Genomic DNA, 14,358 nt, shown 5'->3' on the forward strand with positions numbered 1-14,358 from the left:
ACGCACGTCCTTGATTAGTTCATCCACCTCTTCCGAAAAATCGAGCTCTTCCTCCTCCCTGCCATGCAACTTCATCCCAGCGAATTGATCTTCCAGATCTGGATCGGGACCATAGTAGTCGCCGTAATCCTCCTCGGCTTCCTCTGCCTGGTTCCGCACATCTTGCGAGTTCTGATCTTGCCTCTCCTTCCTCCTAGTATCCTCCTCTAAACCCCCTCTTGCCTGCCCTGATCCACCCGACCGCTCCGCCGCTACCATCGCTGCTGCCTCCGTCGTCGCTCCCTTCCCCCCCCCCCCCCCTTGCTCCTGAGACGTTGGGTCCGCCATGCACGCACGCACACACGGCGGGAGATGATAGATCTCACCGACGACCCAAAGAGATCGGTAGCCGGAGAGATTTTACGTGGACTCCGGCTAGATCGCCGGAGGAAAAGGTGGAACCCTAGGCGAAACCCTAGGGGAAAAATCTTAATGTGCCATCCGGTCACTGTCCACGGATGCGTCCTCGGGCATTTGGGGCCGGAGGTTGACAATGTTGCGCCCAAGCCCAAGGGGCGGTCGTTCTAAAAGACCCTGAAGCACAAACTTGTGAGTCCATTTTGTAGCTTTTCTAGATCATGGCAAATTCCAAAGAACAGGGCTTGCGATTTCATTTCAAAATATTTTCAACTACAGTGATCACTACCTATTCCATTCATGTTATATCCGAAAGAACATGAACCAGACCAACCAACGAGCATGAAAAACAGCATCAGAATTGTACATGAGAGAACAACAAAATTACGACGAAAGATTAACAGTTTACCGCTGTTCTGACGACTACCATTTACATCCTTACTTGAGGTAAGATAATGAAGAAACTAGGATAGACAGTTCGCATAATTATTTACCTAGAGCAGCATAATAAAATGATGAAACAAGAGCAAAGTCTGCTGCATTTTCTGAAGATTAAAGCTAGGTAAGAAAAAAAACTTGGCGCCTTTCTAGCACTGGGCTGGATAAAACAACTCGGGACGTCAGTCAGTCGTCGATGGCCTTGGCCCTCATGCAGCAGGAGGGCCCGCGCTTCTGCCGGCGGGAGCCACCGTCGCCGCCGCCGCGCCGCTTCCCGTAGAGGTACTCCACCAGCTGCACCCTCGACCGGCGCTGCACCGTCTTGGCGGCGCGCCGGCTGGCGCGCTCCTCCTCGTGCTTGAGCAGGACCTGCTGGAACTTCTGCATCTCCATCTCCAGCCGGCCCACCTTCTCGGACATCTTCCTCACCCGCTCCAGGATCTTGCGCTGGCTCCGGCTCCGGAGGTCCACGCCCCCGCCGTCGAGCCCGTCGGCGGAGGTGAACTCCTCGGCCTTGGTCAGCAGCTTGCCGTTGGTGTCGATGAGCTGCGTGATGGCCTCCTCGGACTCGATCATCTGCGCCCGCACGCTCTCCAGCTCGCTCTCCCCCGACGCCTCCACGCTCGCCCTCAGCTCCTGGAGGATGGACTGGAGGTCCCTGAGCCGCTGCGCGTCCGAGGACAGCCGCTCGATCACCTTCTTCTTCCACTCGCGGTGCGGCTCCGTGGTGGTCACCACGGGCCTCGGCAGGTCCTGCTTGTCGACCACCAGGTCCTTCACCAGCATCAGCTCGGAGGTGGAGTGTCGACCCTTGTCCTTCTCGGACGCCGCCTCGCTCTGTGGCGGCCGCAGATCGTCGTGCCTGCCGCTGCCGCTGCTTGTTCTGACCACGCTCCAGAGCGCGAGCATCTTATCGTCGGGCTGGGCTGTGATCTTCTTCTTGAGGCGGTGCGAGCCGATGGCTCGACGGCTAGGGGTCTGGACGAGGTCGAGCTGTATGTCCTTGAGCATCCGCTCGTAGTTTGCGTCGCTCGCGTCGCTGTCCAGGGCGTCCTTGAGCTTGAGCATTTCGATCTGCTTCCTGGCGTCCTGGAGGTTGCTGCTGAAATCAAGCCTTTCTTGCTCGAGAACGACTCCGGTGTCCGTAACCACCTTCTGGAGTGCTTTGATGGTTCCATGCAACCTCTGCAGCTCCATGTCTTTCACCAGCTTCGGCGAGTTTTGGTCATCGCTTGGTTTCACAGCAATCTTTGAGAGCTGAGGTGACAAAACAAATTCCTGGCAAAGGGGCAAGTGAAACAAAATCACATATGGTAATCAATAAAAAGATGCATGCTATGTACTCCACAACACAAATACAAATATCAGATTTCTCAAATATATTATGGATCCTTCAAGTAGAAACTACATAAAAATATTGCTTCAGCATAAACACATATGGGGAAGATGCAAAAAGAACATGGTATGGTTAATAAAATGCATAGTTGTATACCTCTTTTTTGAGTTTGTTCGAAGGTACGCAATCCTTGGCCAGTGACAGGGTTTGTCTCTCCAAGGCACTGACTTCAGTTTGCAATGCGCCTAGCACTGTGAAGTCACCATTCAGGTCGACCTTCAGCCTTCTGTTCTCAATCTCAACAGCATTTAGCTTGTCCTTCAGTGCATCCACATAGGAGTTCCTTCGACTGATCTCCTCTTTCAATACCTCCTTCTGGACTATTTCACTTATCTCAGAACTCTCGCATGCTACGATGAGCTCAAGGACCTTCTCCTTGAAGAGAGCTGCGTTGGCAGTGGCAATTTGCATGTTGGCCAGCAATTTCGAGATCTCTGCGTCGCAAGACCTGACATCAATCACTGGCTGCTCGTTGTTCTTAAGCAGTTGCATTTCACTCTGCAGCTTGTGAAGCTCCTCCCTCAACATTTCATTTGATTTTTCAAGACCAGCATTGTCGACTTCTTTGCGCTGTTCCACGTTCACCGCACTCTCCTGTAGGCTCTTCCTGCCAGATTTCAACAGCTTGGTATCTCTTCGCATAGTACGCCTTCTTGCAGAACCAACCTCTGGACTAGAGCCATCACAGATGCTTAAAGTTCTGCTGAGCTCCTTCTCAAGGTAGTTATTCTCGAGTTGCAGATCGCCAAGCTTCTTGTTCATCAGCCTGATTTCTTGGTAAAGCTCGTTGCCTGCCGCATGGAGGCAACCAAAATCATCATGCAAAGCTTGCAGTTCCGATGTCCTCTCATCGTGAAGGCTTTTGAAAACAACACCAAGGATATCTGTCCTGATTGCTTCACCAATTAGATTACTGAAATCATCTTCCGACGACTTCTCTTTCTTCCTTGAGTCATAAAGTTTTCCTGCCAGTGAGGAGTTCTCTTCTATCAGCTTAATAATCTCAGCTTGTAGTGACTGGCGTGACTCTTGCAGCTCTGAGAGTTGTCGAACCAAGAACTTTGACTCAGCTTTCATCTCGTCCACTTTGCGGTTACGGGCCTCCACGTCCTTGCGTAAGTCGCAGCTGATCTTTAGGAGGTCATGCCTTTCACTCTGCAGTTGTACCAGTTCCTCACTCTTAGCTTGCCACTCTTGCCTCAGAACACTCCTTTCTGACCTCAGATCCGCCACCTCCCGTCCAAAGTGCTCCAGGAGGGTGACAACAAGCGACTTTTCAAGGATCTGGTTCTGCTTGACATCCTGGGCATCAGAAATGGTGTTCAGCAGGCACTTAATCTCATGCAAGATGAGCTGTACAACCACGTCAACCTTCATCAGATCCAAGGATCCATATTTCTCATCAAACTGTAGTACTTCCATCACAGAACCAATCCCTTCAGTAAGCTTCTGGTTGTTCTGTGTCAAACATGCCAGTTTCTCCTCAAGAACTTTGTGTGCTTCTTGTTGCTTCTGCCGTTGCCCTGAGACATCAGAATTTGCTTCTGCCATGTCACCTAAGCACTTCTGCAAGATGAAAATCTCGATCTGAGCTTCAACAATCTTGTGCTCCTCCTCTTGAAGCTGGTTCTCCTTATGCCGTCCATCTTCTAGAAGCAGGGCTATCTGCTTCTGTATAGCACTGAACTGAGCCTTGTCTGAGTGGGTGAGTTCTTTGCTCTTCTCTCTCTCTAGCCTTAACAGTTCCTGTAGTTTGACTGCTTCATTACGAACCGTGTTTTTCTCCTGCTGGAGATCCAAATGCCTTCCTTCTAACTCTGCATACTGCGTTTCCAAATCAAGTAGAGCACCATTGATGCTATCCACCTGAGACAACATCAAAGAATCCAGGCATCAAGTTACATGTTATTTTAGATGAAGTTACATCGCTTTTAGCATTACAATGAACTAACAAAGTAAAAGAGATATCAGGCATTGTACCTCCTGCACAAGAGTTCTCTTGTCAGATCGAAGTAAAGAATTCTGATTGCGGAGTGCCTGTGCAGACTCTTCCAAGTCTTTAAGCTTCATCCTATGGTTTTCAAGCTCAGTATAGTTTTCAGATAATAAATTTTCCAAAAACACGTTCTTCTCTGATAGCTTCTCCATGGTATGAGAAATTCCCTCAATCCGCGCAATGAACATGGCTCGCTCAGACTGGTAGCCATTAATCTTGGAGCTAAGCTGTTTGCAAGATTCTTCCAGTGTGGCCTTATTCTGTCTCAATCCTGCAACCTCGGTGGTAGCAGCTGACAAAGATCTCTCCAAATGAGCATTTTTCTCCATCGTTCTCTCCAGCTGCATCAGATTCTCAACATACAACGCTTTCACGCCATCATGATTCTTGATAGTCTCCTTTAGCTCAACATTTCCATCCCTCATCTCTTGTGCAATTGCTTGGAGTGACTCCACATTGAAATTAACCACTTGTATTTGCTCCTTGATTGAGAAATGCTTCCTCTCAACATCACCTCTGTCATTCTTTATGTGTGAAAGCTCATTTTGAAGTACCTTCTTTTCCTCCACATGCCGAGACACCTCCTCCTCGAGTTTCCGTTGTGCATTCTTCAAGGAAATTATCTCATCCTGCAGACGAATTATCACGGATGTCGAGGAGTGGTTTTGATCATCCAGTTTACGGTTCTCTTCTCGAATCATCTCCAATTCTTTCTGAAGCATAAGCTTGCTTGCTTCAACATCCTTAAACTTACTTGTTTCACCGTGCTTTTCGAGAGACAAAAGCCGCAGCTTCTCCTGTACTTGTGCCAATTGCTTCTCTAAAGACAGCCGTGCCATTTCCGCTTGCATGCTCTTGAGCTGCTCCTCTTGTATAGAGATGCTGAGCTTTTCCAGCTCAATGTGTTTCTCATTAAGCTCTTCATGCTTCTCTTTTGAAGCATACTTCAGCTTATCTAGCTCCACATGCAAATCCTGGTTAGCCCTCTCAAGCAGAAGGCACTGTTCCTCTGCAGTGCACAAATTCTGCAGACCATTTTGCATCTCCTCTTTTAGCCTCTTGAATTCCTCCTGGGTATGTAATATTTCAGACTTGAGGTTCTGCAACCTATCACTGGATTGCTGGCACTGTGAAACTGCGGCTTCTTTCTCTGATCCTTGTTGTGCAAGGGCCTCCTTGAGGGATCGAACTTCAGATTCAGCACTTTCACTCTTTTCTAACACAGATGAAATCTTGTTCTTAAGGTCTTGATTTTCCTGTGACAAGCTTGAAATTTCTTTCTGTAACTTCTCATGGTCCTGATCATCTGCAATTTTAAATACATGTGTATTAGTTTTATCTCACTCATGTTTGGATATTGCATCTACAAGTGAGTTTGTACAGATACCTTTACTACGTTTTTTCGAGTCGCCAGTGTTGATGAAAGAGCGGAAAAAGGGTGTCATGTCACGGCTGTCAGAGTCAGTTTCTGAGGATGCAGTTTCAGATGGCAGGTCATCATCCAAATCTAACTGGTATTCATCGGGAAATGCTTCTGCCATTTTCCGATGAGCCGATCGGAGTTCCCCAGCTGCATGGTCATGTCTTTCAGCTAAAGCTCGGTAAGCACGGTATAACTCCTCAAGCAGGGACATCAGCTCTGGGCGCCTTTTGTAGTACATTTCTGCTCTTTTTGCAAACGAGTCGGCGTCCTCATCAATGATCTTGATCATAACTTTGATTTTGCTATCCGTATCTGTGTAATCATGCATTAATGGAGATTGGTTCAGTATACAATCCACGTAAATGTTGCAAAAGGACAAATAGTTATCTACTGATACACGTTGACACGGCAAACACTTAATCTAATAGTTTCGGAAAGTAACACACAAAAAATGAAATTGATATAATTTTTAATCTGTTCTCCCCAAACAAGACAGTAAACTAACAATGTTTATTCTTACATTAAGTATTTTATTACTGTATTTTCATATGAAATTTAGCAAGTTTTAACTATTGTACTTGTATTATAATTTACTACTGTATTTTCATATGAAGTTTAGCAAGTTTTAATTATCATACTTGTATATCAAATTGTTAGTTCAGGTGTGGCATTGATGCGGTGCCCACATTATATTATACTCTAGAACAGTGTCACATGTGGTACAAGCATCAAATATCCATTGAAAAAAGATTAATGAATGTCGCCCTACTGAACCTGAACTTAATATTCACCATAGGAGCTATACTGATCCAGATTGTTGACAGGTCAATCCAACTTATATTGATTCCTCACAAGAATTTACCATGTAGGGGTACCTCCTAAACAACCTAATCCAGCACAGGGACATGTGACTCCCAACAAAGATTGCCCATTTAAGTAGCGTTTTCTTGTACAGGGGCATTGAACTTGCCCATGTGCCTTTCCTCAATAACTTTGATGACTTTCAACGAGACACGAGGAGATGGGCCATTTTTGTACAACATTATAACAGGCAGAGCTTTCAACTGAATTTGTCCTTTATAATTAAAAGCAGTCCACCCTTACCATTGAACTTGAAAATGCACAGCACACTGCTAAGATAATGACGTGGTAAGGCAAGAAAATGCTTGGGGTTCAACATAGCCTATACCAACCAACGCAAGGGACAGCAAGGATAACAACTGTTTCCAAACTGAATTGACAGAGGACCAGCAATAATTCAAGTTCAAGTATATTTCATATGGTTGGTGTTTTCCAAACAATGAATATGAAGATCTCAACAGATATATGACCGTAGTGCCCCAATATATTTACCTGAGAGGTTTTCTTGGAGCCATTTCGAGTTCTTGGGACTGATATGGCTGTCCCACCACCACGAGTACTTGCGCATCGGATTGTTCGCCGCCATCTTCGTCCTCGACATCAGAGCCGACCAAGAGAGCGCAACAGAACAGCACTCCTTGGATCCTCAAGGGAACTTGTTGCGGAATTCAAATCAACCGGAAATCAGCCTACATAAGATCTATTTCCGGCCAACCACCTGCGGCACAACAGAAGCACTGAAAGTTAGTCACTGTCTTATATGCAGATGATTTCTTATGAACGAAACCGAAACTAGGCACAGACACAAAAAAAGATGGATCTGAACTGATCAACCTAGGAAACCAAGAGACTCTCTGGAGACAGAAATTGCAGTAGGATCGAGGGTGGGGGTGGCTGTAGTATTCTGCTATATATAGACATCTTGAAACAAATCAAGGAAGGCCAGCGGAAGCACATAACGGTCAAAAATGATGACTGGGTAAACGGTAAGGCAGTAAATTGTTTCCAAAAAAATAGCATCTTTCTGAAACGGCCCAGCTGTTTGTTAGGAGTATCTTTACGTATGGCTGCAGTAAGAGGGGAACGCCATTAAGGCCATTAATGACTTTTGGTTTGAGATGAAGCGATGACAAAACAGAGGGCATCAGCGATAGCTGGATCACCCACATCTGCAGAGGATTTCTCCAACAAGCTCAGAAACGTGCCAAGATTGCTGCCACGAGTCCCCAAGTTCAGTGGGGGGATAGACACGAATTTTTCATGGATTCTAGTAGAGTAGCTTGTTGATGATCCAAGCAATGCCCGGAGAAAAAGTTGAAGCGAAGAAAAGGGGGCATGGATTTACCAGAACACTGCTCCTGCAAGACAAGATTGGAAGAAGTGGAGCAAGATTGGGAAACGAACACTTGGGGAAGAAGAAGATGCAGAGGCCTGGCCCCATCAAGAAACAAGAATGGCTAAAATCCCACTTCACACACCAAAATCACAAGAACAAAAATCCTTCAAAATGGGGGCTAATCTCACCAACGCAAATGAATGCACGAATGGTGGATGGAAGGAGAAGGAGGGCGGTGACAAGAGAACCCAACCAACAACAGAAACACAGGAAGATGTCACCAACTAACCTAGGCCTCCAATCAGCGGCAGAAAGGAGAAACGCAGCGAGAAACCCACCCGCACCCACCCGGCCGGCCGCAAAGAGGGGGAAACTGACCGTCCACAGCAGTGATGGGCATCACAAGCGAGCGGCATAAAAAGGGGACGAACGAACCCGGAATCAGCAGCGCCATCAAGGGCAAATCCAAGGAAAGAAGAAGAAGAAAATCTCGAGATATTTGCAGATGGGGTCCAGGAAATTACCTAGAAAAGGGAGAAATCGCCGCATTTCCTAAAGAGGCAGAGAGCGAGATCCCCGCGTCACATCCATCCCGGAGAAGAAGAAGAAGAAGATGGAGAAGAAGCCCACCGCCACCACACCGAGAGAAAAAGGCGCCCCGAAGCAACCCAGCCCCTCTCAGTGGAACTAAAACCACGGCCTTTTTGGCAGGAAAAGATGGGCAGTTCGCGTTCTGGGAATGGGATTATCTGGGAAGATATCGTCGTCACGGCACGCACGAGGAACAGCACAAGCAAACGGCCCCGGCCAAGAAACAGGACGGGCCAAAAATAGCCAAAAGCACCCGCGAACGAAATCCACGAGGAAAGAAGTGGGGAAATCTATGTTTCCCCCGGCACAATCTCCACATTGCCGCCTAAGATTGCGCGGCGCCCAAATCAAGACGTACCTTGAGTAGCGCAAGATCTTGAACCCCTCAGCGCCGCCGCCGCAGCCGCGAACCGTTCAGGATTGCGGAGATCCAGCCGCTCCCCATCCCACCGCTACTCCACCCTACCCTAGGCCATCATCATCATCCTAGACGTGAATGAACCCCGTACACGGCCGAGGAAGGAGGGGAGAGGGGGAGTGAGAGGAGAAGAGAGTGTCTGTGTGTGTGCTTCGTGGACGGACAGGAGTGAATGCAATCATGGAGGAGCAGAGGGAAGCAGCAGTGGAGTATAGTGTGGGGGTGGGGGGAGGAGGAGGAAAGGGTCCGGGCGGCGTGATGGGTATTATTAATTGTTTATTTACTACTCCCTCTGTAAACTAAAGTAATATTCTAAACGCTCTTATATTAGTTTACGGAGGGAGTAATTTGATAGATAAATTGTGTTAAAGGTAAGGACAAAGATTAAGGCGGATTAGCGGTACGATCTTGGGGAGGGACAGTATATTTTGCTACTACTCCAGAACAGGGTGTCAGGATGAACAGTGCCTACGTGTGCTGCAGTGCTCCCTCTGCCACACTTGTTTACCCACTTTGTTACTGTTCTTTTTTATTATTATTACTTTTACTGATTCTCTAGTGGAAAAGTCAAGGGCAGAGGTTGGCACTGGCGCATCAGTCAAAGAGGATCGGCAGGTGTGAAGTTTTACTCTCTTACCGTTGTGGTTAATCTGCGAGAATGTTGCTAGCATCCGTTGCGGATGAGGACCTCTCAACGTTTGCAGTAAAAAAGAAACTCCGTTTATTTTCACTCAAAATGTGGATCTTCCGTCTGGTAGAAAAATGAGAGGATGAAACGGGAGTCCATTCTTTTGTTTACTCACGGTAGTCCTTCACACTTCACACGAGAGAGCGGTTGGTGGGTAAAGGCAGCTTGATGATCGATCGTACGCGTTTCATTTATTCATGCCTAGTACTACCATGTTCTGATTTTCTCGGCTGCTCATTAATTTTCCTTAGAACACCATCATTTCCTGAGATGTGCAATCTGATTATGAGCCGCCTTTGGTCCAGGGAACAGCTTAATGCATAGATCATTTAATTATGTGGGGATTTGATTCAATATTTCAAGCTTGCATATACTCCCTCTCTCCCCAACTATTCGTCACGGAAATTGATAAAAATAGATGTATCTAGAACTACAATACGTCTAGATACATAGGGCCTCTTTGATTCATAGGATTGTAAAAACACTGGAACAGGAAAAACGTAGGATTGAAATGGCACGTCCATTGGATCCCTATAGGATTTGAGTTTGTTTGATTGTGTCACTGGAAAAACAAAGGATTTCTTTCAAGAGGTTGGAGTGGATGTTAGAATTCCTGTGAAATGTAGTACAAATGAATCCTTAGGAAAAAATCCTACGGAATTCAATCCTACGAATCAAATGATCAATGTAGGAAAAATTCCTAAGGATTCTAATCCTTCAAATATCCTATCAAAATCCTTTGAATCAAAGAGAGCCTAATTCCGGACGGAGGAGTATATGTTTAGCGGAAAGTTCGTTACTCCCGTTGTGTCGGAAAAGAAGAGGAAGACATCAATCAATTATTTCCTTAACCTCATGGGGAGTACAGCTCTACGATAATAAAGTGTAAGGGTAACATAGAGTTGTCCAAGGCAACCAAAGGTAGATGAAGCCTTCCTACGAAAAAAAAGGTAGATGAAGCCTTCCCGCTAAAAAAAGGTAGATGAAGCCCCTCTATGTCACACAGAGACGGTAAAAACAAATTATACAATGGATTATCGCTTGGTGCTATATTTATCAGTTAATGTTTGCATGCTCCTGAATTTTATGTGACGATCAAAGGTAATAACAAACAAATATTGTTAGGATATGGCATCTAATGCAATAGATGGAGATCAAAACGGCTTTGTCTTGAATGTCACGAGATTATTTTAGTTAGATGCACACACAACAGGATGTTGTCAAAGTTGTCAACCTCTTTTTAGAGGTGTCGCATACAACGATAGGCGGCGTGAAAGGAAGATAAATGGCAAAAAGATGAATGTTCTCTGCCGGTTAGGATATTATCTCTTAGAGCTTAACATTAAAGGATGGCGATGGGTAGTTTGGACGAGTACAACTCATACAAATGGCAACGGGGTGGTTTGGACGGGTAGAATTCCTCTCCAGATGCATGTGTCTATCCATTCCCCACACGTGATATTATCAACGGGACATAGATTCTGCAAATATTCGTACATACATGTTGGATATTCAAGTATCCATGGATATAGTCATTGAGCAATAAAAGAAGCATCTGTAACAATGTGTAGTTGTGTACACAATATGTACAATGCAGCAACAACAACAACAACAACAGTAAATAAAAGTCATATATGAAAATAAAATATTGAACCTTGCACAACATAAGCACAATACATATACTTAACTATCTCACTTGCACGCACAAACGTCACAACATAAATATAGTCAATACTCATTTCTGATACAAAATTGCATCAACGGGTCACCACCAAATAAATGGTCTCACATAGCCAAAAGTTACGCACCACGATCAAATCTTAGTCTTGATACAACAAGTGATGCACAAAAGTAAGATAGCAAAATATGGCTGAAAAAGAGGCGTATGGGGACAACTATTGGGCTCGTCACTCATGGTAGTTTGGTTAAGACTGAAGTAGCATACTACCAACATGTGCATGTCTAGATGGGGATTGTCGGGGTTGCGCTTGTTGGCGTTGCGTGCGTGTCTAGCTAGTGGTTGTGTGCAGTTTTGCACAAGGGAGGCCACGACATCCTGGACACATCCACATATGGCTGGGTCCAGACTCCGAAGAAGGTTAGCTGGCTAGGGTTAGCCACACATAAGCACATATTTAGGTTCACCTTTGGGTCTTTGGGGCCGTTGGGCTTTGGACTTGGCACTCACCTGTCAGATAGTTATTTAACGGGTGTCCCAAGGGCAGGGGCATGGGGCATATTTGAATCTAAACCCAATCGGTGACTTCGCATGTATCAACCGACAAAAACCCATGGGTAGAAAATGTCCTTAAAACTCATGCCCAAAAGACTAGATATCATGAATGATATTGGCATAAGATCAATGTTTTATACCTAACCTGGTCACATTTATTATGGTTAAATTCAAACAACAACACAGTCTCTATATATAGGAACGACCATATCATCTTAGAGACATGTAAATATTAGTTGCTCAAAATAGCACCAAGAGATTATATGTTTTATAAGATGATTTTACAGACATTTCCACTCGACATGGATACTGACAAGACCATATATATTTTCAATCACTGCATGTATCTAATTAAGGCTGCAAGTGGTTAGGACAATTTCCGCTTGAAACCGTTTCCAAATTCAAGTCTGCTTGATAGGATACAATATAGGATATGATATTACTAATGAGAGACACAGTGGGATAATAGGTTCTTTCTAGCCAGATAATCCAACCATTTTAAATATGGATATACAGTTTATGGGTAAATTTTGAAGTATTAACTGGCGATACATGAATGCTATCTTTTTTTTAGAAAAAGGGTTTCCCTCCGCTTTATATTATAAAACAACCATCACCACAAACCAACTGAGACACCGATACGGACACACGCCAACAACGCACACACCCAAGGCAAGATACAAAGGTGCCGGATATCGACACACCACCCCACTGACAACCAAGAAAACTACAGATGTTCTTGAGATGTCACGATCTTGATGTATCGCGAACTTTGTTAATATAGCCGGATCATATGGTGTTTTCCCCTCTCTATCTTGTTGTGATGAATTGAGTTTTTCCCTTTGATATTTCGTTGTTATCGGATTGAATACTTTTATGGATTTGAGAACACTTGATATATATCTTGCAATTGAATACTCGTGGTGACAATGGGGTATCGTATTGATTCACTTGATATATGTTTTGGCACTCAACTCGCGGATTCCCGAGGTGACATTGGGGTAATCTATGTATAGGGGTTGATGCACGTTCTTGACTTTATTTCTCCGGTAGAAATCTTGGGGCACTCTTTGAAGTTCTTTCTGTTGGATTGAACATTATAAATCTGAATTTGCTTTGGTGTTATTTTAGTACGAACTCTAGGATAGATCGAACAGAAAGAATAGCTTCATGTTATTTTAGTACGAACTCTTGAATAGATCGAACGGAAAGAATAGCTTTGAGGTGGTTTCATGCCCTAGAAACAATTCCGACTTATGTTCTCCGCTTGATAGGAACTTTGGAGTGATTCTTCATCGCACTTTGAGGGATGGTTATATGATCCAACTATGTTAGCATTGTTGAGAGATTGCACTAGCGAAAGTACGGACCCTAGGCCTCATTTATCATCATTGCAATATCGTTTTTGTGCCCGTTTACTATTTGCTACCTTGCTGTTTTTATTTATTCAGATTATCAAAATATATTTCTACCATCCATATTACACTTCTATCACCATCTCTTCGCCGAACTAGTGCACCTATACAATTTGCCATTGTATTGGGTGTGTTGGGGACACAAGAGATTTCTTGTATTTGTTTGCGGGGTCGTTTGAGAGAGACCATCTTCATCCTACACCTCTCACATATTGATAAACCTTAGGTCATCCACTTGAGGGAAAATTGCTACTGTCCTACAAAACTATGCGCTTGGAGGCCCAACACATGTCTGCAAGAATAAAGTTGCATAGTAGACATCACCCCCTTCCCGTATATAAAGGAGAGAGGGATAGGAGGCCGGCCCTAGGCGTGCCCCAAGTGGGTAGGAGCCCCACTTGGACTCCTAGTCGGATTCGGCCCCCCTTCCTTTTACCGGAGGGGGAAAGGGGGAAGGAGAGGGAGTGGGAGAAGGAAAGGGGGGTGCCACCCCCTTCCCTAGTCCAATTCGGCCTCCTCCCTTGTGGGGGGCGCGCCAACCCCTTGTGGGCTAGTTAGCCTCCCTCCTATGGCCCATATGGCCCATATCTTTCCCCGGGGGGTTCCGGTACTCCCGTATGTACCCGATACATTCCGGAACCCTTCCGATATCCGAATTCTACCTTCCAATATATCAATCTTTACCTATCGACCATTTCGAGACTCCTCGTCATGTCCGTGATCTCATCCGGGACTCCGAACAACCTTCGGTCACCAAAACACATAACTCATATAATACATATCGTCATCGAACATTAAGCGTGCGGACCCTACGTGTTCGAGAACTATGTAGACATGACCAAGAAACCTCTCCGGTCAATAACCAATAGCGAAACCTGGATGCTCATATTGGTTCCCACATATTCTACGAAGATCTTTATTGGTCAAACCACAATGTCAACATACGTTATTCCCTTTGTCATCGGTACGTTACTTGCCCGAGATTCGATCATCGGTATCTTCATACCTAGTTCAATCTCATTACCGGCAAGTCTCTTTACTCATTCCGTAATGCATCATCCCGCAACTAACTCATTAGTCACATTGCTTGCAAGGCTTCATATGATGTGCATTATCGAGAGGGCCCAGAGATACCTCTCCGATACTCGGAGTGACAAATCCTAATCT

The 14,358-nt window shown here is 45.3% G+C and overlaps 1 protein-coding gene across 2 annotated transcripts; it reads right to left on the bottom strand.

Annotated features, from left to right (window-relative positions):
- Nucleotides 1-739: 739 nt before the first annotated feature.
- On the bottom strand, nucleotides 740-9,093 carry LOC123110462 (protein NETWORKED 1D). Of its 2 annotated transcripts, none has more exons than XM_044530987.1 (6): nucleotides 8,796-9,093; nucleotides 7,003-7,228; nucleotides 5,614-5,961; nucleotides 4,211-5,532; nucleotides 2,327-4,096; nucleotides 740-2,112 (listed from the first exon to the last, which is right to left on the bottom strand). In XM_044530987.1, exons 2-6 carry the CDS (start codon nucleotides 7,109-7,111, stop codon nucleotides 1,021-1,023), a joined length of 4,641 nt encoding a protein of 1,546 aa, XP_044386922.1. In that variant the 5' UTR covers nucleotides 7,112-7,228; nucleotides 8,796-9,093; the 3' UTR covers nucleotides 740-1,020. The 2 variants fall into 2 exon arrangements, with proteins under 2 accessions (XP_044386922.1, XP_044386923.1); XM_044530988.1 differs by lacking the exon at nucleotides 8,796-9,093 and adding an exon at nucleotides 8,371-8,624.
- Nucleotides 9,094-14,358: the final 5,265 nt, after the last annotated feature.

Source organism: Triticum aestivum, chromosome 5B, assembly GCF_018294505.1.
Source record: "Triticum aestivum cultivar Chinese Spring chromosome 5B, IWGSC CS RefSeq v2.1, whole genome shotgun sequence".
NCBI classification, from domain to species: domain Eukaryota; kingdom Viridiplantae; phylum Streptophyta; class Magnoliopsida; order Poales; family Poaceae; genus Triticum; species Triticum aestivum.